We start from the raw sequence: 24,884 nt of genomic DNA, 5'->3' as shown, positions 1-24,884 counted from the left end.
TCCAAGTGACCCACAATTTTCATGTTATCTGAGTTCAAGATTTTATGCTTGTAAAGCTTCAACAACATTACTTCCCCTTCCACTTCATCTTACAAGTTCCATTTCCCCATTTTCTGACTATAGCCTTTAAAATGTAGATTAGTAAATCTTGTAATAATATTCTCACATAGAAAATACACCTCTGGCTTTTCTTTGCCTGGAAACTTGTGTGAAACTGGCATATTTATATCATTGATATAAATTAAGATCATGTATAGAATTTTTCAAGTCAGGAAAAGAGAGGGTATGTTCTTAATTACCTATTTCCAATGTGAACAATATTTTGTTTTATTTTATTTTTGTGAACAATATTTTATTAAGTAAAATAATGATGTGCATGTATTTGGGAGATACAATCCTAGAGAGACAAATGAGCTTCTTTGGCAGGAAAGAGAAAAAATGTTTAGGTGTATTTGTTTGCATATATACATATTGCATATATGCATATATATATACATATATATATATACATATATATGTATATATATACACATATGTAAAAGAAAAGGCAAATTAACGAACTAAATACAATGACCTGCAAAGTTACATTTAGGAAAAGTAATCTGGAGAACTCAAAGATAGCAATTACATAAAAATAAAACATGGTAGAGAAAAATGTGTAAGAATGTATATGATATTTATTTGAACAAAGATTAGACATAAAACCACTATTCAAATCACTATTTCTGTATTTTTAGGTTACTAAATGTCAAGTCAAAATAACCAGTGATGTGGAAATTAAAAGGAAAGACACAGCATTTAGAATCATTGAAATAGAAAAAGAGACTGTGTTTTGTTTGACCTGCTTCCTTTGGAATAAAAAAATTATCTGTGTCTTTGTGTTTAAAGTCGGTTAACACTTAAGCTGACAGGAAATTAACTCTTGTGAGATGTCTTGGAAAGAATAAGGAAACTGGTCACATTTAAGGGAACTCAAATGAAATTTTCTAACTTAAAAAGGTTTTGTTACAGAGTGTGCGTTGGCTTGAACCTCTTTTATTGTGCCTGCCCCTAAATTCCCATCAGAGCTGATGATTAAAGTTCTACCCACTGGCCAGGTCCCTACAATTATCCCATTGTGATGGTGCTCTACCGTGGCGCCCTGCTATGGCCAGACATCAAGTCATTAGAGAACTGCAAGGGATGATGAAGAAGGTTATTTTAATTCCCTTTTCAGCCCTTCTCAGGAGTGGCTCTTTAGTTCACAGAGCTGTGGGTACTTGCTTTCAAACTAACAAGCAATATTACAAATGGAGGCTGCATTATCATGATTGCAGACAATCTAAGCACTTGAAGGCCAAGATTCTCAGTCCTCAATGTGTGCTGTTTTGTATTTATGAGCTAAAAATATATTGACAGTGCAAACAGCAAAAGGGGAGAAACGCAATGACAAGGTGGGAGTGGAGTAAAGAAATAATAAGAGAACATGGTAAAAATGAACGATAGAAAGGGGGATGCAGTCTTGGCCATTTTGTTGGTAAATAAAGTATTTTTACCCATTTTCTTGTTGTTCCACTGCGTAGTGCTCCAGCTCTGTACCGGGAAGGGGCTGGACTGGGGGAGGTGGTAGAGGGACATTGGCCCAGGATGATCCATTGTTTTTCTGTGGTTTAGAAGAGTTTTTATTTTTCTTCTTTTTTCCACCTTTCCCACCTGAAAGTAATAATGCATTTATTCAGAGTTGTTGAATATCAGAAGAAACCGAGACTATCAGATGGAAAGATGTGTTTATGTTTTCAAAACATCAGTGTGTTAGAGACAGTAAGAACTATAAACAATGAAATAATATAATCAGAAAAACATGTTTGTAAATCACTCAAAGTGATATTGTGTCTTTCCTAAAACATTAACTGCAGAGCTGAATGAATCAAAAGCATGGTTGCTGTATCAAAAGAACATTTATTGATTTATTCATGTCTGCTGCTTCCAGGTTTTCATTGTTAGATAAAATAATGGTCCATAGCAAATTCTTTTAAATGTCAGATTTCAGTGCATTTATAATGCTCTTTTGCATAATCTCTCTCAGTGGAAAATGAGTGTCTAAGGATACAGGCTAAACTTTTCCATTAGAATTTACTCAATTTAATTAATCCAGGAGAGTAACATTTTTCTCTCACAATTCACGGACAAAAATCAATCAACTACAATCTGGAGAATACCTGTAAATCTCTCACAATTATACATTTCACAGACTTTTTAACTAATGAAAGGCACAATTACTTTTGTATATAGTGAGAAGAGTTCCCAGCTTTTTAAAGCATGACATTTCATAAAATTCCAAAAGGAAGGAAAAGTAATGGAAATACAGTAATCAGGTTCAATATTATTTATAATAAAAATGAGTTCATGCACAAATATGAGCAGAAAGTAAGTCAGCAGCGTATCAGCCATATTTGGTATTACATGTAGCTTAATGAATTATAAAAATAAAACATATCATTTGGAAAATGATAATACATTTGACTCTCCCAAAATTAAGAAAATAAAGCTTATTCACTGAAAAAAGGCCACAGGGGGATGACAGAGTAAATACTTCTTGAATGAAATGTCAAAGGGTATTTCAGAAGTACCTAGGTAACTTCTATTATTTCCACCTTAGTTTGTAGTCATATGTGCGAAAACTTGTACTCGATCTTTCTGGAACTAAAAGCTGTGAGCATAAAATATTTGTAGCAATGCTATCTATCCATGTATATATTACTAGAAGTCCACTTATTTCCTTACTTCTACTATTTTCTAATCTGCATTAGCCAAATCAGATTGCATAATTTAATAATAATGTATTGGAAGTCCAGAAAGTGACAAAACTATTAACCAGACATACACATTATTGCTATTTATGGAGTTGTCTATTTTTCACATAGAATGTGCATATACACGCATATTTCAAAAAGCAACCTTACAAAAAAGTGCTTTCACCTGTCTTTTACTTCTTATCTTAGATAGAATTAAAGGTATTAAGAGGAAGGAAAACAAGTATCTTCTGTTTACAGAATTAGAGCTTGATTTCTGGTTTTGAAGACTACCTCTTCACATACTTTATGTTACTCAAGAAAGACAGACATTGCCTCAATTTCCAGACATGTAAAAAAGATTCTACCACTTGCCTGAGTTATCTTGAAAAATATGAGACAATGCATATAAAGTGCTCAGAAAGTCTAGAATGCTCAATAAATGTCAGCTCTCTCCCATCTCCTCTTTATTATAGTATACTCGGCTTCTATGGTTCTCTAACATATTCTCTACACCAACTTCTCCAGGCCTACTGAGTATCCCAAAAGCAGTGTGACCTTTAGAAAAAAATTGACAAAACTTGCTTAACTGTGTCTGTATTTTTTTTTTTTTTTGCTGCTGCTGGGAGTTTGAACTTAGGGCCTACAGCTTGAGTCATTCCACCAGTCCTTTTTTGTGAAGAGTTTTTTCAAGATAGGGTCTCACAAACTTTGCCTGAGCTGGCTTCAAACTGCAATCCTTCTGATCTCTGCCTCCTGAGTAGCTAGAATTACAGGTATGAGCCACCAGTGCTCCACTGTGTTGTAATATTTGTCATTACGATAAATGTAACCAAACCTTTGTTTCCTTAATACATCAAAACCATAAGTAAAGACATAGTACCTTATCTTTTCTCTGGCATCAGAACTATATTCTAATGATTGAAGAGAGATAGCTTGAAATACTTGCCCTTCCTATTTTTCTCTGATCTGTACATTTTATGCCTTTCATCTTTATATGTGTAAAATCTTTTCATTCTCCACAGCACTTTTAGAAATGTTATCTGATCACCACCATAACTGAGTGATAGAAACAGGGAAGGCCTTACATCTCCATTTTATTGATGAAAACACTGAAGTTTTTTCTGAGGGTTATGTGGTCCATGTTCACATAGTAAGGGAAAAATCGTAATTTACTGTGCAACTGCTTAATTAGAAACTGCTTTTTGCAGAATTCTGAGCCCAACTCTCTTTATGTCTTTGCTTAAGGACTTAAATTTAAGAAAGGCATTCATTACCTACTGTTCTAAAGAACAGATTTTAAAACATGCTTTGGAAGCAGAGCAGATACCCAAAAGTTATTTCTGAGTACTGTCCAAATCACATCCCTCTTATGTAGAAATATCCGTTCTCTTATTTAGAACAGTCTGTTAGGGCTATTAATCAACACACCTGCCTTCTCTTAGTGCCAAGATAAGTGTTAGCGTCTTAGCATGGCGATGGGCGTATGACAACCTTAAAGCAGTGAATGCTCCTTCAGAGAGCTGAAAATTAAGTAAAGGGAGCCACCGCGATGCACTGCTCATAATGTTAGCTAAAGAATGCTAACCACTTTCAGGTGCAAACTGTCTGTATCATGTTTTAAGGGAGAATATTTTGGTAACTGACAAACATATTTGACCCCTCTTACTTCAATTCAAAATGTAAATATTTTGATTTTCTAAGCCTAATAAATGAACTTTATGTAAAAAATTATGAATAAAACTCATTTTAAAATCAGATACATAGAGACTGAGTGCATAGCTCAGACTGAGGGTGTAGCTCATGCTAGCATCCATGAGGCCCTGGATTTGAATTAAGACCCCACAAAAAAAATAAGTTAACTTAAATGTATAATCTATTTTTAATGGTGTATTATAAGATTTAGCTATTATTGCCAATTTTGTATACACTGTGTGTATATACATAATTATGATTACAGATGCTATTTTGAAACATCTGAGTTTGTTTTTATGTTTTTTAATGGTGGGGTATTTAACTGAAATACTCTTAACTTATATAGTGAACAAATTATAAGTGATCCAAGAAGGTAATTACTTCATTCAAATAATTCAGAAATGTTCAATATTCTTTATCACTGTAATTATTTTAAATTAGTTACATCACTGAACAAATTAAGAAAATCCTATAATATGATGATTAGCTATCCATAGGGTTTTTTGGTCTTAAATATGAGCTTTGGGAAACATATCTACAAATAAAAGAATAAAACAAAATTGTAATATTAAACTCAATTGGATTTTAAACCCAATGTTAAACTAAAAATGGATAAATCACTTCAATCTCAACTATTGCAAAATGCTTTCTATCTACAATTTAACTAATTTTGTATTTAAATGTAGATGAAGTAGTTAATATAATGCCAAGACATATATATATATATGTCTGCCACTTGGCAGATTAATGGATTCAAAAGGAAGCAAGCATCATTGTGAATCACATCCTGCTTACAACTACTCAAAACATAAGTTCTAAAATCCAGTGGCAATCAATCTATACAGAATATTTAATGATACTTTCAAAGTTATTATGCCATTCATGGCTTATAGTACATAGATTTCTTTTCATACATTGCTTAATTGTTACTTATCTTTACTGAAAGAAACCTCAGAAAAACTACTTTTTAATTATTCAGAACAATCATGGGACTATTTATACATAAATGACAGCATAAATGACATATAAGGTCATTCAAAAAGTTCTCCTCTGTTATTAAGCCAGTTTAAATTCATAACAGATGTTTAAAAATTTCTGGATTCTATAATGTATCAAATTCTACCAATAGGCAAGAAGAGCAAATGACTCATTTTGGAGTGAGGAGAGAGCATTAACATTTTCAGTATGAGAAGGTTCTATCTCCTGAGGAAAAGCAATTTAGTAAATGTAACCCTAATAGTGTAAAAAATTTAACTCTTTATGGTATTGATGCTTGATAGCCTGTGACATCCAATAGCACACTATAAACATTATCAATAGATAATTCAAAAGAAAAAAACCTGAATGTGAAAAGTAGCATATAATTAAGCTGAATATACTGAACAAGTAGGGTCATGGAATCAACTAGAAATATAGATTTGAAATGTCATGGCTAGAAGTTAAACTGTGTCTAATACATTATCTTCACTTTACAGGCGAGAATCCTGAGCACTGATATTTATTATGACAGAAATATATTTTTGTCTAGTAAAGTGAATTTTTTCCACATGTGCTAAATAATGCCTACATTACAGATTGTTAGCTTAGGTGATATTTCTCAAATATATATTGAAATTTTATGAGCATACTCATAAAAGCTTATATGTGTGTTTTGGGGAAATTAAATTAAATAATTTCCCACATTATCCTTCATGGCATAGTATAATATCATTTAATAGATAATAAATCTTCTTCCATGATATTTTGGAAAGATTGTTGTAAAACAGGAAATCACATCACTGGATTTCAACACAAAAAAATCTCCCAAGTCATTTCATTTCATTCCTCTTTTGGTATCAATGAATTTAAATTGACTTTCATGTGTAATCTTTGTACTAAACTTCCCTAGACTCATAGAGTTCGAGATAGAGAAAACTTATCTGCTGCTTCTAAATAGTATTTCATAAAATGGCATTATTTTTCTTCAAATAACCATACAGATAAGTACATCGAGGATGACAGTGATATTTATTCCTCCTCCTCCCCCCAACCAAAGCATAACATTACAAGGATCAATTGCTATTGTCATTTGAAAAATAAATGCCTCCTCATGATGGGTTCTATCCAGTATTTCTTCATTGGCTGTTAGGAACACAGGTCATATGCTGGTGACAAACAAATATTTCTCCTTACTGTGATGAGACCAACCTGAGAGACTGCCACTCCTTTCTGAGCTGTTGTGAGAGCTGGTGGTGCTGAAATCCTGTGACTGGTTGTGTGGCATTCTATTAGACAATCCCTCAGCCAATCGGTAGTCAGGGATGTAAAGTAAGGCTAAGGGTTAAAGGGCAGAGGTCATAGTGGCATCATGTGATTAGTTCACAGCACAAGCCCATGCAGAACATGCAGTTAGCAACTCAGAAGCAGATGTTGTGGGGAAGTGAAGAAATGTTTCGTCTACCCTATCCTAATGGAAGTAGAGATGGATTGCTGATCACTCTATTGAAAAATTGCTAAAAGGATGAAACTGATTGGTGTTGGTGTGTGGTGGCGGCCGCGGAGGCAGTGGTGGCGGTAGGGACTGTTCAAGATATTCAATACATGCCATTAGAGTGCTTTAGGTTAGGTAGTAAACCTGGTAATGAATCACTAAGTGAACAACAAATATTAATTTCTATTTCATGCACAAATGGTATGAAATTTACTTCTCAGGACACAAGAACCAGACTCACCATTGTTACCTTTGTTCTGATCAGGTAGAGAATAACCAAATCCCATCAGGTCTGTTTTTTGCTGAATTGAACTTTTCCATTGTGGATCAGGCAGATCAACAGCCAGTTCATGGATGCTATTGGAATGCAAAATCTGTGTGGTGGCATATGGGGTAGCCTGTGTTATTTGGCTGGAACTGTTGTAAGTAGTTTTGGTAGTGAAGTCAATGCTGCTATAAATGGCTCCATCTGAGAGCATTGTTGCTGTTTTATCCCCTTGGCCTGGAACTGGTGGCAGCACATCTGTGATGAACATAGGGAAATGAAACAATTTAATGATGCACAGGAAGCCCAAAACTATCAGGACTGAAGATGAAAAATAAATGTATCATGCTACACGTTTGTATTTCAGCTGAGATGGGCTTCATGAGCCACTGAAGGGTAGATGATATACAACCATCTCCAAGCGATCAACCTCAGTGACAGACGGCCCTACCTCTCGTCCTTCACGTCTCACTGCTTAACATATCCCTTCCCCTGCTTTCCTCTAACATCAATGAGAAGTTTGGGATATGTCACTATCAATACTGAAAACTACTTCCTGTTGTTCCCTCTGTTTTAGAACCAAGTAAAGTGTAGCACTTCCCAGAAGCAATGCTAGGAAGAAATCTACAAATCATGGATGAATATATCTCTTTCCACTTTTGCCTTACAAAACATGGAATACAACTGCTAAACACTTGCAAAATGTCTGAAGTTACACTATACTGACTATGAAATACATTGTTATGAAGTTTTAACTGGCCACTTATCTGATTTGATTTTATAGCTCCAGAAACGTGAAAGAACTGATCATAGATTGTGTATTCTTTTTTTCTTAGATAACAAAGGAAAATTTTCATGAATAAGTCATTTTCATAATACAGCAGGATTTAACTACAGAAAAAGCAATCTCAGTGATCAGTGAGTTTAATTTATGCTATCAGCTCTTAAAAATGGAGAATTACAGTTTCATGTTGTAATACAGCAAGAGTAAAATTAAACTTCAGGAACAACACTGAATATCAATCAGTCCATTTATCATTTTGGTATGCTGAATTAGCTTTACATGATGCTTTATAATTCAGGTCTGCCACCTCTCTCCTGAGCTCTTGCCTTCCCCTTTCAGAAGAAAAATACTAACTGAATCTAAAAGAGAAATCATTAATACTGGAATTAAATCTAATTACAGCTCCTTTCTTCATAACATATATTCTGAAAATCTCACTTCATAAGGTTTCCAGTCATCATATCAGTTGATTTCTTCACTATCAGAAATTTTCAACTAACTTAAGACTTATAAGATTTAGTGATACCCAAGAGTTCTTGAAATAAAGATTCTTTTTTTTTTTTTTCAGGGCCTTACACTTGGTAGGTAGCTACTCTACCACTTGAGTCACTCTGCCAGCCCTAAAGATTCTTACAGAAGTATCAGTTTTATCTTTTCAATTAAGAAAAGCTAAAAAATTGACTTTAGCAATAATAACAAGAAGTTTATAATGTATTTTATACATTACATAATTTCAGTCTTTCTGAAAGTTTTAAAATCTAGCATTCCACACTCATTTACAAGTAAGTGGAAATTAAGTACTTTGTTGAAGATTTTAAATGCATATCAGTAATATTATTAAATATATCCAAACTGAAAACATTTCACTATGCTATATAAGTAAGTGAAATTGTTTTTGGATTCCAGATTTTCACAACCACTTCTTTTATTCTTCTTACTTTTAGCTGTATAGTAATTATAAAATTGGATGCTGAGCAGGCATATTTCGTTCTCAAGTGCTGGTATCATTTTTAATCTCAAAAATGTTGAATATTTAATAATTTACCAAACTGATGTAAGTAGATATTTCTCTGTATATACGCTTTCAGACTTCTTTTTCGCCCCCTCAATCCTGTCTTTTACTGATGAATATTAAATAGAATTGCTTCTCCAATATGGACCTGAGTGACCTATACCTTGAAACTGAGGTTCTCCAAAGCTTTAGATATAGTACATACACCACTTCAGCTGCAAGCTATTGAAATATTTTTGTGCTCAAATGATAAAAAATGGAAAAAAGTAGTCCAAGGTAATCCCACATAATATTTCCTTACAACAACTAAAGCAATGGCTCTGGAAATAGAATCTCTCTTCCTGCTAGATGAAATTATAGTCAGCCTTCAAGTCTAAGTGCTTCTATATTGATTTTTGAGCTGCATATTGTCTTCAAACACCATTTGATCACTACCACATTTTCAAAAAGTAAATTGAATTATATCCCAATATTGAAATATTGGAAGATTATACATGAATATCTGGATGTGGAGGAGAGTCCTGCAACATCAGATGTTCTGGAAACTCTATCCAGCCTTCCTCCTAACACTTTGGATCTGAATATATGCTGCCATCTTTAGGCAGGACTTTCTGTTTCTGAAAGTCCCCACCAACCCATTCTCCAGGCTTTTGGCTGTTGACATTTATTGATATTTATGTTTGGAATCTAGGAAGATAGAAACATTTCTTTGTAGTTTGAATAATGATGCAGTTTTTGAGCATCTCATTTATACTTTTACAAATGGGTTCATTTCATTTTTGTCTCATAGAATTACTTGAATGATTACTTGGATGTCTTCTTCACTGCTTCCTAGGTTACTTGACCTATTGTCAAGTAACCTAGGAAGCAGTCAGCATTCTAAGGAGAGTTAGCAATTAGGAATGGAATAAATGACTTTTTATAGTTTGTATTGACAAAATGCAAAATTATTTGATAAGTAGTAAATATAATTCAAAATACTATTTTCATTACATTCAAGCATGTGTCAGTATTCCATTCTGAAAGGTAAAATGTCAGTATTCATGATTGTCCTCCTAGGTGGGTGTGTTTATAAAGTCAAACATGTGCACCCAGTTAGAATACTGAGCAAGGTCAGAAAAAGATTTGAAGCTTTAAAACTAGCTTAGCACTATTCACCTAGATCTCAAATTATTCATCTTGATAGATCTTAGTTGCTTGACTTTTAAAATATAAATATGATTTCCTATTTCACATCTCTGAAAAAAGACATGAATTAAAACATACAAAAATATCCTACAAGTATTTTTGGCACATAAATACTAAATGCTCAGAATGATTATCACAGTGAAAACAGATAGAGTAAAACCTGCAAAAACTTAATTTTAGCCTTGATGTCATCTGTGCAGCATTTCATGTCATGAAATGAACGCCAGGTGGGAATGAAAGAAAAACCTTAAGTAAATCTATGCACGTAGACTTTGGCTAAATTGGACCAAGACATCATAGAAGTTAATGTAAACTCTAAAAACTGAAAACTGAAACATTTTCTTCATCTTTAGATATATATTTCTTGATATACAGATAAAAATTGTGCTGATTTATATAAATACAACAAGTAAAATAAACAGCTCTTTCTTGATTCATAAAACACTTGGGAATAGAATTCCTTTTGATAAAATCAGTCTGCAGACTAGGAAGAGGGGAAGGACATTCTGCTTTACTTATAAGGAGATGCTCAGGCCTAAAAACTTGCCATGATAGAGTGAAAGCCTACAATATCCATTTAACTTTCATTACATATGTTGAGGTAGTGATGGTTGGTTTCTGTACTTTATTTGAAGAATGGGGAGGAGTTCTCCCTTCTTACAGTTGGTATTGACAGAATGCAGACTTATGAAATACTTAGCAAATTTACTTTTTTGAAGAACTGTTTTAATTATATTTAAACATACTGATAATCTGTTCTTCAAAAAAAGATGTCAGTATTCATGATTGTTCTTCTAAATCAATATGGTTAATATACTTAGAAATGTGAGACCCATCCAACAAGGTTGTATTTAGACTCAGAATAGTTTATTATAGCCCTGTGTCTCCTGAATTAATTCTAGAAGTATAGAAAGCTTCCAGTGGATTAATTCAAATTTGCTTTAGTTGACATCAATCTTCTAAATGGACACCCTGGTTTTCTATACTTAGTCTACTCTCCAATCGCAATAGACTAGATGACTTAAAACAGTGTTATATTCCAATACTCTTCTCTGAAAAGTCCATCAGTGGCTGTTGATTACCTCTGGACAAAGTTTAAATATTTCATGTGACTCAGAATGGCTCCTGTTATCTGTTCTTCTATATTGTTACTACTTCTGTTGCTTTGCATTTCATACTCAAGTCTTTAAGAAATTTATTTATTTACTTTCTACTTTATTACTTGCACAGTGTTAAAAATAAAACCTAGGGCCTTGTGTATGCTAGGCAAGCACTCTCTACTGAGCTACAACCCTACAACCCATTTCATTTCTTAAATAGGGCAATGTTTCTCTTATTTCTGGACAATTGAGTATGGTAATTTTTTCTCCACACAGTTTTCTCATCTTTTTGGTTAATCCATACCTCTTGTTCATATATATCTAAATGACATGCCCTTTAAGAGATTTCTTAATTCAAATAGGCAGCACTCCCTTGTAGGGTACTGACAAGGAAGCTTAAATGCATTTACTGTCTACTCCATCTTCTACTAGGAAAAATGCACATGTGCTTGCCACACCAAATGCAAATTTCAGATATTTCTCTATTCTACTCATCTTTCTCTAAACTTATTTCTCCAATTGGCTAGAAAATATAGTGGGATTGGAGAAGTAGTTATTGAAGGTGATCTAATTTTGTCTTTAAAAGAAAAAAAGCCCTGGACAAGAATCAGCATCAATCCTTGGAGATGTTCGCACATTTTATCTTTCATTTTGGGTCCCTGTTATCAATTGCAGAATAATAAGAAGTTCTTTTTGAATGTGTTAGCCAATTTACCATCTACTCTTCACATGATGTATTACACGAGGGTAAGGACATCTCTTTTTATACCAACATTATATTCAGAGTGACTACTGTAGTGCTAGGTACATAGGGGGTTCTGAATATATTTATATTGAATAAAACTTAAGAGAAGTAAAAGACATAGTCAAAAATAATAAGCCCTAGCTAACAGCACAATTTCTAATTACAATAATCTTGTAATTAGTTTTGAAATCTTGTAATTTGTTTTGAAAACAAAGTATATTAGTTTTACTTAAGATAATATAGACACACTAGTTTTATAGTAAAATATTTAGCAAAGGTGCACACTATTAGCATATGTATTTTATTATTTTAACTATGAAAGAAAATAGTTTCTAATATGTTTCCATTTTAATCTGGGAAACCAAAACCAAAAATACAAATATCATTATTTTGAAAAATACAACTTACCTCCTCGTCCAAAATTCCCAATTTCATTTGGGCCACTATTGCTATTGTTTACTGGCAAACTTGTGGCTGGCCATGAATCAGCAAGCCATGGATAACTGGGGTCACCTGCATTTAGAAGACCTGGACGGCTAAGACAAAAATGACAAGGAAATCACAATACGGATCTCTGTGCAACATTCTGACACCTATTTCACACACTGAAAATGGTTAAGGAATATAAGAAGATTTTAATTGATTTAAATTAAAATGTGAAGGCTCTGACGAATTAAGGAACTTCATCAGTTCATTAAGGCTATATATAGATCATCTCTGTCAGTGGAAGCAGTGGGATTCTGCTAACATCCAAATGAAATCAGTTGTTTCCCCAGAAACGAGTGGAAACTGATAGCATGGTAGGATCCCAAAACAAGGTTTGATGACAAATTTACACCTCAGTGGAAGAGTTGCTCAGAATGTCTGCTCATTGTCAGTCATTTCCAGGGCCTTGGGCTATTCCAAACTCAATTATTGCAGCTTCCACCTGAATCTGTCTTCTCTGGGCTATCACCCTTATTATGATCCCTTGTGCTTGATTTAGAAGGAAAGAACTTGAAATTCATGAATATTGCTTAGACTGTTCCATCAAGAGCACATCTGAAAGACCTCAAAATTGCAAAATGTCAGTAGTAAAATAAGGGGTTTTTAAAAGGCAATAAAAGATCCACTATGATCTGATCCAGAATATGAGTATAGTATATGGGGAAAACTATTATATCATATTTAATAAATAAATCCTTTCTTTAATGTAAAAGTTAGGATTCTGATTTCTTTCCAGGTTATTAACATATTTACAATGAAATAGAACATCTATAATCATTGTAATTTTTTGATAGAACCCTCCTGGTATAATCCCTAAGAGAAACATGTTTCTATGGAAACTGCAATAAGAAGATTCAACTGCTTTCTTGCTACATTCACTAGCTCTCATTAGATTTAATATCTTTTTGCTAAAATATTGATTAAATGGAAGATTGGAACTTATTACCAGAGCCTAATTACAATCTCCATATTGGCAAAGGGAAAATAGATGAGGATATATGGGTTTGTTATCAGCTTTATCAATTTCAATTGAGTATCCAAAATTGTGGAATCCAGTCCTATCAATCTAGAGACTATTCATCATCCATGAATCATTTACTTTGTGATCGATTATGTGTAATTGTTCACTCACAGCAATTTAGTGAGAGCCAATAAGGAGTCTTAAACAACAGCAACTTCATTTGCTAATGTCTAATTAATGCAATAAACATCCTGCTAACAAATGAACACATTCCTTGTGATATTTACTACTAATTTCTTCAGGGGCATCTGGGAGATATGAAACATCTGGACTTGATTCCTCTAAAGTGCACAACAGATAGATCATTAAACCTTGTGGTAAGCCATTTAATTCCTCCAAGAATTCTCAGACTTATAAGTGATCGTTTATTACAATAATAGCCTCTTACTGCAGAGTTTCCCCAGTACTAGCTTAAAATAATAATAAAAAAGAATCTCCTTAGCATACCTTCCATTGCTCATTAGTCCTCCATCTCCTCTTTGAAATGTAACTGTAAAAAAAAAAAAAGACATGCACACACACAAAGTCAATATTAATTACAATTAATAACAAGTACATTTTGGACTTCAGTTTAGAGTTGAAGCCTCTGGGAATTTTAACAAAATATAACTAACGTAATTATACAGCTAGGAACAAGCAGTGATTTGGCTCGGGGTAATTATAGTCATCACTTGCTCCAACTTTAGTAGAATATTTAAATTCCTTTAGGCCAAATGTATACTTAAGTTAAAGTAGCAATTTATGGTAAGACATCAAAGGTCATCACAAGGGATACATAAAGTGTTACTAGAAGATTGGCATTACATTAACGTGGAACTGTCAAACCATGATCTAATCTTAATGTGAAGATGTCTTAGTTAGAAGGCATAAAGCAAAACACACATAATAAATATCCAAACAGGACTGACCCAGTGGATACATCCTTCCAATGCAGCAAGAGCAACAGGTATTTACTGATTACATATTTCTCACTATTATAGATCCTTTTAAATGTTCTTCAAAAGCACTATTACTGAACAGTATAATTACAATTATAGTAGACCTGAACTATAATTAACACACAATGGCATGCTCATGAAAATGAAAGTTGCAGATCATTGATACTAAATGGACTCCACTTGCATGTAATAATGGAAAAACTCAAGTTTTCCATGAACCTATGGAATATATTAGCAACATCAGCAAGCAAAGCATCTATTAGAGCCAAGGAAGTGAATCCACTCTTTCCAGTCAATGGTTTCTATTCCACAAAGTCAACAACATGAAAGTGTATTTCAAGAATGTAAGTATCAATTAAAGTCTTGCAGCCACAAAAAACCAAAAATCCTATGTTCTCCCTCATATGTGGACATTAGATCAAGGGCAAACACAACAAGGGGATTGGACTTTGAGCACATGATAAAAGCGAGAGCACACAAGGGAGGGGTGAGGATAGGTAAGACAACTAAAAAACTAGCTAGCATTTGTTGCCCTTAACGCAGAGAAACTAAAGCAGATACCTTAAAGCAACTGAGGCCAATAGGAAAAGGGGAACAGGTACTAGAGAAAAGGTTAGATCAAAAAGAATTAACCTAGAAGGTAACACCCACACACAGGAAATCAATGTGAGTCAATGCCCTGTATAACTATCCTTATCTCAACCAGCAAAAACCCTTGTTCCTACCTATTATTGCTTATACTCTCTCTACAACAAAATTAGAAATAAGGGCAAAATAGTTTCTGCTGGGTATTGAGTGGGGGGGAGAGGGAGGGGGCGGAGTGGGTGGTAAGGGAGGGGGTGGGGGCAGGGGGGAGAAATGAACCAAGCCTTGTATGCACATATGAATAATAAAAGAAAAATGAAAAAATAAATAAATAAAGTCTTGCAGCCAAATGTATTTAAACTTCAAAATGATTTATATCTGAAAGAGGTAATATATTTCACATACTACAAGAGGATCTAAGGCACCAAAATGTACTCAAAGTTATCTAATATTTTTGCAATGCAACGTGAATATACATGAACAGTGGGGTGTAGTCTATTGTGTCACATTAGTTTGGATAAAATTTTGCCATTAAATTACTTAACTAGAAAATTATGAAAAAGAAATTTGTTCTTATGAAGTTTATAGAATGGAAAATTATAATAAACTTGAAATTCTTATTAAAATTATTCTGAATCAGCTAAGCCAATCACTCGGAATGAAGGAAAAAAATGCCATTTTCACAGCTGTGAAACCAGTGTGTCCTGTTTTTGCAAGATATTAATGATATTTACTATGATTTGTTTTCTTGGTATGTAAAGTTGAAAATAAATAAAACATTTATGAATTAATTAATATTTTAAATAAACAGTATATTGGTCACTTAAATATACACTCTGTGAATACTTTTTAATTTGAATAACTGTTCTGCAAGCTTAGGCTACCGAATGTGATCACTCTTTAAATATTATAAATTTCCAAGGGCAGTCTCTTAGTCCCTGTTTGAAGGTTATCAAATAGCTCTACCTTTCATGATATTGTAATCAAATAGCATGATCATAACTTTAAGAGTCTACCATTATTTCATGAGACAGAAACACATCAGAGCTTCCAGAAACACTGGAGGTACCCAACATAAACTGCTTTATCAAATTTTTAGGTAATATCTCAAATGCATTGAAGAAACAATCCTGACATATCCTTCACATCTACCCATTTCCTCAGAGAAAATGAAGAAAATGCTGATCACCATAAGCCCACTTAAGGGCTAGGAATCAGGATTCAGCCACTTATGCCACTTTAATAACTGCTTTTAGGAAAAATGAATTCAACTAAAAGAATTAATGCAAAAAGATTGAACACTGGGGGTACTAAATATAGGCCTAATTAGGACACACATATACACACATGCAATGTGAAAACAGTACAGCTCATTGGCTTTTCCTCTGATGTGCTTACTAGGTAGGTGTTTTTTTAATAGAATAAAAATGTTGTGAATATCATTGTGAATATTCAAATATTGGCTACACCTCAAAATGTGCTGCTTAAGAGATTCATGAGAAGCTACATAGTTTTCTTTAGTACAGATGCTCTTTATTCCCATCCAAACTTCCTGTTATACCACAGCAATAAATTAATAGCAAAAATTGGCCAATGGCACTCAAAACTTTATCAAAATGATGCCATTCATTAAGGTAATTTGCAGATATATTAAGACTATGAACCTATGATCTTACATATTTACTAACTGAGAACTAAATTTTGTTAGCAAAAGAATTTAAATTTCAAGACATGTCATATTTAGCATTCAGGACATATCCATTTTCTTTTTTATTCCAATCATCATTAAGATATTTCCAAATAGTCCTAGATTTCTAATAGGTTTTCTAAAGTTTCTGGAAGACAGTTTTGTCTATCTTTGCGTAACAACTTACAAAGGAAAACTCCATAGCTCGTTATGTAAATACTTGCCTAACTTTAAATGGCCCTCAAACGATTTGTTATGTAGTAGACCCTTGGTATCCATGGGTATATGATTCCAAGGAGACTGCCAGTCAGGAAAAAGTACACCATGCTTAAGATCAATAGGGTTCAGTGCTGTACTGCAAATGCTTGATCGATTTTCCCGTGATGCTGCCCAACTTCCTCTAAAGACATGTGACTTTCAACAAATCTAAACTTGTTCTAATTTTTATAATCACAGTGCAGCAACTTTGGGATTCTCAGAGATAAATTTGGAGTAACTCTGACTCAAAATTAGGAGATTCGGAGAAATTAAGAACTGTCAGGGAGAAACATAGAAAAGTTTTGAACCAAAAAGTGTTAGGTTTAAAAAATTTCCACAGATACTACAATCTAAACTGTTTAGAACTGCATAAATTTGAATTTATTGCAAATTTTATGAAAGTAAAAAGATTTTGTTAGGTCATATCATACTCGAAATACCTCTAATATTACTTGAAAGTATTAATCCTAATCTCATGCCTGCTAGAAATGGGTAAGGGAGACATAACTCTGTGATAAATTGACATTTTTAAGTAAGGAAACTTTCAGGGTGCCTATCTCTAGTAGGTCACATTTTCCTGCTCCAAATGTAAACTTTAATGTTGCAGACAGCCTCATTCCCTTTCCTGATAAGCTATTTCTCAAATATGAATGTAGATTAATCCTCTTTTAATAAGCATTAACTCAGCACAGATAATCAGAATATAAAAATTCCATCGAATCATTTAGTTGCTTTTGGATAGTTTTGTCAAATAATTTATATTTCATCAACAGCTTTAAAACCTATGTGTGAAATATTTACCATTTTATATCTTGCTCACTCATGTTGAATTGCTTATATTTACTGAGTTTTATAAAATGTTAAGCTCAGAATATTCATAAAATATAACTTACCCTAACTTACATTTATTTTCATTAAAATTTGATGATGTCCATAATCGCAAGTAGAATAAAATATATAGCATAACTTTGGAAAGAATCATGTATTCTTCATAAGGATTATAATAGTTACATATGTACCTATACAATATATAGTATATTACATATAATCCTCATGAAAACCACATAGCTTTTTTTCAGACATTTATGGTTCATTTTTATACTCACCAAAACTATTATAAATAGGACCAAACATGTACTGTGGGTTCAAAAACAAACCAATATTTTCTGCCTAAATTCTTTGCAATTCTGTTTAATTTGTAACAACTCAGGTACTGAGTTCTTCTGTCAATCAGGAATTCCACATGCAGAGACCAGATTGTTTAATTTCAATAAAAACAAAGGTAAATAACGCTGCAGGTTTCTGTATAATAGTTTCACATAGGATGTGACATACATATATTTGATACATTGTAAGAAACTGTTTAAATGTCACAATGTACCTGGACCCAGCACAACAATAAGAGAAACAGGTATAAGATAAAGGTTAAGATAAGGTATAAGATGAAGATATACCTTTCTTGTTTCGGCTGCCCTGGTTAGTTTCATTGCTATACTATCAATGTGTATTACTGTCTGAAAATTTTAAGTAAACGATAAACACAAAAATTAAAACAAGAAGTTTATGTGCAGGGCTGTCCTGGAGAACTTTCTACTTTCTGCTACATAAAGAAGCAAAACATGCAGATATGGTTCAAGTGGTAGAGAGCCTGCCTAGTAAGCACAAGGCCCTGAGTTCAAACCCCAGTACCGACAAAAAATGAAGCAAAACATGTTTAGGCCAAATTCTCCTCCCAGATGATTTAAGTGTATACATTTATAACTGATTCTTTTTCTACTTCTTTTTCTTTTTTTGACTACACTAAGGTTTGAACTCAGGACCTCATCCTAACCAGGCAAGTGTTCTACGACTTAAGCCATTCCACCAGCCCAAAATTTATAAATTTGGGTTACAACACAGAAATATCACAATGAAATATCCTGTATAACCATGTTAAACAAACAAAAATGTAATTTTTTTTCTTTTTCCAAAACAGAGAGCAGGAAGGCAAAGCAGGTCCTGTCTGGGGTAGGGGGAGTTGGTATTAGTGGGAGAGAGGAGAACATAAAGAAAGGGTACAGGAGGGTGAATATGGTGGAAATAAAATGTGCTCATGTATGTAAGTGGAAAAAGATACCTGTTGAAACCATTCCAGGAATGACGGGAGCAGGGACAAAGGAGAGTGATGGACGGGCGAATTCAACTATGATGCATTGTAAGAACTTTTATAGATGTTACATTGTGCTTCCAGTACAACAATATTAAAAAAAGAAAATTAAACAACAACAAAAACAAATCAAGCTTAACTTGTTCTATAATTCTACTTTTGGTAAATCTAGCTTTATTAAAAGTACATGCCTCCTAATATATGCAAATATGACACACGTTTAATTAGAATTGAAGTTTGAGAAAAATGAAGTATTTAAGCAATAAATTAATTCAAATATTGAGTAAGGATTAACTCTGTTTATTAAAACAGCTTTACTGCTGTCATAAATCAACAATTAGAGGCTGTAGATACATTATAGATTTTAGATTATATAAATATAACCATGTAGTGAAAAAGTGGAAACTTTAGACTTTTTATCCTGGGAGTATAGTCACATCTCCTTAATTTTTTGGGTTTAGTTTTCGTACCTGTACCCTTCCACTTACCTATGTAAATAAAACATTACCCTTTGACTTTATTATAGCAGCTCTTTGAGTTGCTGTTCTTGTGGAAAATTATATTTGAAAATAGAAAATTTCCTTTGGGTATCAGAAGATTTACCATATTTATCATAGAACATTAATGGTTAATGTCTAGCTTGAATATGCAAGTATCAATTATATTTTGTTTCTTTATGAAAACCAAGATATAAATGGAGCCAATATGAACAAAGTATTTTCTCTATTATTAAAAAAACACTTAAAAATAGTCCACCATTAACTCTCTGTGTTGCTAAAATGCATTACTAATTCTTTATGAAATATCAGAAATGTAAACATATGACAAATAAATATCCACTGTTCATTACCATTTAAAAATCCCTTATGTTTTAAGTTCTATAAGACTATGAAAATTTTAAAAAGTTATAGTATAGGTAACTTTAGAGGGAAATATATAGAAGTTATTACAAGTCAGATATGTAATGCTAGGTACCTGTGGTTTGACAAATTTTTATTTGTTTCTTATCTAGAAAAGAACAGTTTTTGCTGGAAGGAAAATTACTAGCTGAATAGAAATCCATTTTGAGAGTCAGTCATCTATCAATTAAGTATAAAAGTTTTGAAAGGCCTCTCTCTGGTTTGGCCTTCTTCCAAAATATTTGAAGGACATAACACATTCTGAGTTAGCAATTCGACAAGCAGATAGATATCAATCACAATGAGAAAAAATATTAGGAAATGTACTGTTCTTGTCAAACTCAAAGACCAAAAGATATTTTCAAATTAAGTGCATAAGTTTTGCAAAGAGAAAAAGAAAACACATATGTCTGATGTATTTATACTAAAACTATAAGCCTACCAACTATGAAAGATATTTTTTATAAGGAGTGAGAGAAGGAAGAATGGAGGCTTAAAAGGCAGCATTTCATATGTAGATGTATTAGAACTTTGCACTGAAGTGATATGCATAGTCTATCATTTATTATCACTAAAGACAAATGAAGAGATAAATACAAAATTGCCCCTGAATTAAATCAGTTCTTCCTTACATTTTATAAAATTTATAGGAGTGTGTCACAAAGTGAAATACAACATAGTGACTGACTAAACAGATGGCTCTTTAGGGATGAAGGCAAAGGAGTGGACTGCAAAATGAGAATGTGTGCTGAAGTATTGTCAGTGTTCAAGACTTCAACACTCAACAGTTATTCTTATGGTCAAAAAGTGATATGGTCAGGAGCAAAACATTGAAGCACTTTGCTTATAATTGCATTTTACAGAAGAGGTTTTTAGAACAAGCCAAATTCTTTTTCTCATTTTATTACATTCCAAAAGATAAGAACTGTTCATAGCTTAAAATAGTTTCTTACCAGCATAATTACTGAGTCCCTTTCTTTTCTTTCTTCGCCAATACAACCAGATGCTAAAACCCATCAAAATAACCCAGCAAGCACCACCAATACCAGCTATAAAGGCTGGTTGCTTCACAACATCAGTGATTTGTTCAGTTATGCTGTTATTGTTTTCAGTAATGACAACTTCATTACGTCCTCCTGTGGAAGAAATAATGTTGTTAGTAAATATTAAGAGAAACACAACAATGCATGCATGGTATAACAAAGACATAGACAATCCCTTTAAACTCTGGTGATATATGTTCTGTTCTGCACTTGTCATAATTATTTATAAGCATATTTTGAAATTTTAAAAAGAAGAAATAGCCAGGCGCTGGTGGCTCACACTTGGAATACTAGCTACTCAGGAGGCAGAGATCAGGAGGATCGTGGTTTGAAGCTAGCCTGGGAAAATAGTTTGAGACACCCTATCTCAAAAAAAAACCTATCACAAAAAAGGGCTGGTGGAGTGGGTCAAGGTTTAGGCCCTATGTTCAAGCCCCAGTACCGCAAAAAAAAAAAAAAAAAAGAAACAAATCATGTGTTTAAAAGTGGAACTAAGAACACTACTCTTTTTGTTTTTCTATGAACTTATTCAGAACAATTTCTTGATTTCAGCCTTATAAATAATTACTGAAACAAGCACTAGGAATTGAAACCACAACACATTTTCCTTTGTCAGGTAAAGAATTATTTAATATAGATTTCATAGAAAGAAGCTACTATTATATTTAACATTGGTGTTTCTACAAATTATTTTCCTGCTATGACATTGCCTATATTGAAATGCTTACGTGGACATGGTTATACAACTTCTCATTACCCTTAATAGTCAGCCAAATAATTTCTTTTGTAGAAATATACTTAAATTTTGTGGGATGCATAAAACTACTATGTGCAAATGCAATTATGAAAACATCCTTTTACTGAGATGAACATGCATAGTTGAAGTGTTCCTAAAGGTAAAACTCATGTATTCCCCTACAGTGTTTGAAAGTACTCTGACTATAATAGAAAACTTTAAAATTAATTTTAAGGTCTTAGTAACTAAAACATACATTTAAAACTGGATTAAGATTATACTAGAAGCGGTCATGTTTAGAAATTTAAACCTCTCAGAGACAATTCGACAAATCTCAATCTGCCTCTTAAATAGGTCTTAAACTCATGGGATTCTAATATCATTGAAGAGCAAAGATATACATGCCTATTTAACAGATTAAGAAATTCAGACACTGAGAATTAAGTGATTTATACTGTCAATATCATATCTAGTTAGAATCTAACCAGACTTCCAATAGGTACATTGTAAGCAAAATATAAATGACACATTTCAGAATGTCACATCAAAGGAATGTGTGGAATTGTCATTGCTTTAGTTTTTTTTTATTGTTGTGGAGGTATACTGCAGTATTTTAGTTATTATAAAACTACAATATATCAGAAACAATGTGGTGTTTGACCTCCTAGTAGGAAACTATCTCTCTGCTACTGTCAGTTTCAGTTAAATGGCAACAATACTATCTACTTCATATATTTTGGAAGGATTTATTGAGGTGATGTACATAAAGAGAATAATAAGAACATGATAGTTTTTACTCAAAATTATGACCCACATAATACTAAGGATTACTTTGAGAGTTTTTCAGTTAACATCACAGACACACGTGCTAAATTGTCCAGATTTCAGAAGTCTACATATCACGAGTGACTTGTTTACCACACTTTTTCTCCTTGCTTCCAGGCCAGAAACTTAGTCTATAGTTCTGAGTTTCCTTTGCAATTGAGTGCTACAGTGACTAAATATTAGCAAATAGTATGCAAGCACAAATGATGCACTGTACCTCCAAGTCTAACACATAACGCTGATTTGAAAATACTTGATACTCTTTTTTTCCTTCCTCATGTGTTAGACAAAAATAAAGTATTTGTTTGTGGATGGTGATTCCTTGAGATGGTAGAGCTGTTGTTAGGAAGAATCTAAGGTCCCCAAATAACTGTATAGTATAGAAAACCTACTCCCCATTCTCTTGACCCATATTAGATTGGGCAATTATAAGGAAAAAAAGTATTTTATTAAACAAATTAAAATGAAGGCTTATTTGTTATAGCTGCTGCCATATCTGCTATACATACTTATATTTCATTACTGAAAGGATTTTATGCTAGGTTACAGATTTAAAAACTACATTAATTTACTTAATAAACCTGTTGCCCCATGAGTGTGTCCATAACTACTATGCATAGCTATTATGCATAGCAAAACCTGTATTTAAGATTGCTCATAGGCTCAGTATATAACATAAATGACCCACACAATGTATGCACATGTGAATAAATGAATAATTTTTTAAAAATTGGAAAAAAATATTGTTTCTAAAAAGAAAACAAACACCTTACAGAGCAAAGCAAAAAGAAAATTTTCCATTTTTTAAATAAAGAGCCCATAAAATATTATATTTAGTATGGTGCAATATTCATGTTAACCATGGTGCAATGCTAGTTTTTATGTTGCAGTTATTTTTTAAACAATGTTGTCAGTTGGACTAATTAGAGCATAGACAAGAATGTGTGTGACCTGGTAACACTCCATTGTTCTTGCAGACAAAAAATATAATGAAATATAATGTCTCCCTCCCATTGGAGAGTAATGAAGAACAAAACTAATTTGTTGGACTAAAAATTAATTAGCCACATCAGGTTTCATTGTACCTATTACTGTGAAAGTTTGCAGCTGTTCTACATATTATTACCAACTATATACTGTAAGCATGAAATGGCCAAATGATTAGAGAAACAGTACCATTATTATTAAGCAAGAATACTGAAAATATTAAGTCAATGCAAATTTGTTATATGACATACTATTTGATGGTTATATACGTGAACATATTTGCTTGTATTTTTTGTCTATAAGTTTAATTATATACAATTATGGACAGTTTTGTGCAGAAGCCACTTTCCCACAGAAAAGTGCAAGAAAAGAATAATACTAATATTAAGATTATATGAGTTTTTGCATATTTTTACAATATTTTAATTAATGTTCCCTTCATGGGACTCACTGAAAGGAAGACTAAATTGAGAGGGAATAGAGAAAATTCTATGTACTCTAGCATAGGACAATTCTAAAATTATGAAGCACAAATTACACCAAATGCCAATCCATGATTTAATTAAAGCCAAAGGGAAAAAAGGTAGAGCTTCTACCACTTCAAATGCTGCTCCAGTACTGAATAGACAATAGAGAAAGCATAAATTGAAACAGAAAGCGATTGACTATCACTAAATCAGAATAACAGTGTGTAGATAGTGTTATCAGACAAGATGTGAAGGTGGATATGAAGGGATCATTAAAGAAACAATTAAGAAGCTTCTCAGGGCAACAGCAGATATTAAAAAGAAATAAATCTCTTCAGAACAACTAGCTGATTCTTGGTTGAACTGTGTTTATGTGTACATATGCAGTCATATCAGTAGCACAATTAATTGTGTTTTTATGATTATCTTTTGATCACAAAATATTCTAATTACTTGAAGAGGAGACAGAAAAATCACTTTGTACATTGTTTTTATTTTATAGAAAAATTTCATCAGCATTTATATACTACACTAAAAACTAAATTAAAGAGTACTCTTAATTCATGTAGAGACCTAGTCTAAAAGAAGAGTTAAGTAGAAATTTTATTTGACTTAAAATAATCTGAATTAACTTTACTATTTTGAGCTGCTGTACAATTGCTTAGTGGATAGCTGTGCTTGCCATGACACGAGCTTGATTTCACTACATGCTTACAATTTTGCGTGCTTCCTAGAGCAATGGATTTCCGAAATGTTGTCAAACAAGTAGATATTCA

The 24,884-nt window shown here is 32.9% G+C and overlaps 1 protein-coding gene across 24 annotated transcripts in view; it reads right to left on the bottom strand.

Moving 5' to 3' along the window:
- The window catches only part of Robo2 (roundabout guidance receptor 2), a 1,713,446-nt gene that overhangs the window by 42,394 nt on the left and 1,646,168 nt on the right, over nucleotides 1–24,884 (bottom strand). For 14 of the 24 annotated variants that reach the window (XM_074072902.1, XM_074072901.1, XM_074072897.1 and 11 more), the window contains 6 exons: nucleotides 21,004–21,186; nucleotides 13,985–14,027; nucleotides 12,439–12,566; nucleotides 7,178–7,459; nucleotides 6,654–6,779; nucleotides 1,536–1,692 (listed from right to left, as the gene is read on the bottom strand). In XM_074072902.1, the coding sequence (XP_073929003.1) occupies nucleotides 1,536–1,692; nucleotides 6,654–6,779; nucleotides 7,178–7,459; nucleotides 12,439–12,566; nucleotides 13,985–14,027; nucleotides 21,004–21,186 (919 nt within the window). The remainder of the gene's footprint in view (nucleotides 1–1,535; nucleotides 1,693–6,653; nucleotides 6,780–7,177; nucleotides 7,460–12,438; nucleotides 12,567–13,984; nucleotides 14,028–21,003; nucleotides 21,187–24,884) is intronic. The other 10 variants (XM_074072905.1, XM_074072914.1, XM_074072913.1 and 7 more) reach the window with 3 other exon arrangements.

The sequence above is a fragment of the Castor canadensis genome, chromosome 5, assembly GCF_047511655.1.
Source record: "Castor canadensis chromosome 5, mCasCan1.hap1v2, whole genome shotgun sequence".
NCBI lineage: Eukaryota > Metazoa > Chordata > Mammalia > Rodentia > Castoridae > Castor > Castor canadensis.
The sequence above is the reverse complement of the archived record's forward strand: the minus strand, read 5'-3'. Positions and strand labels throughout refer to the sequence as shown.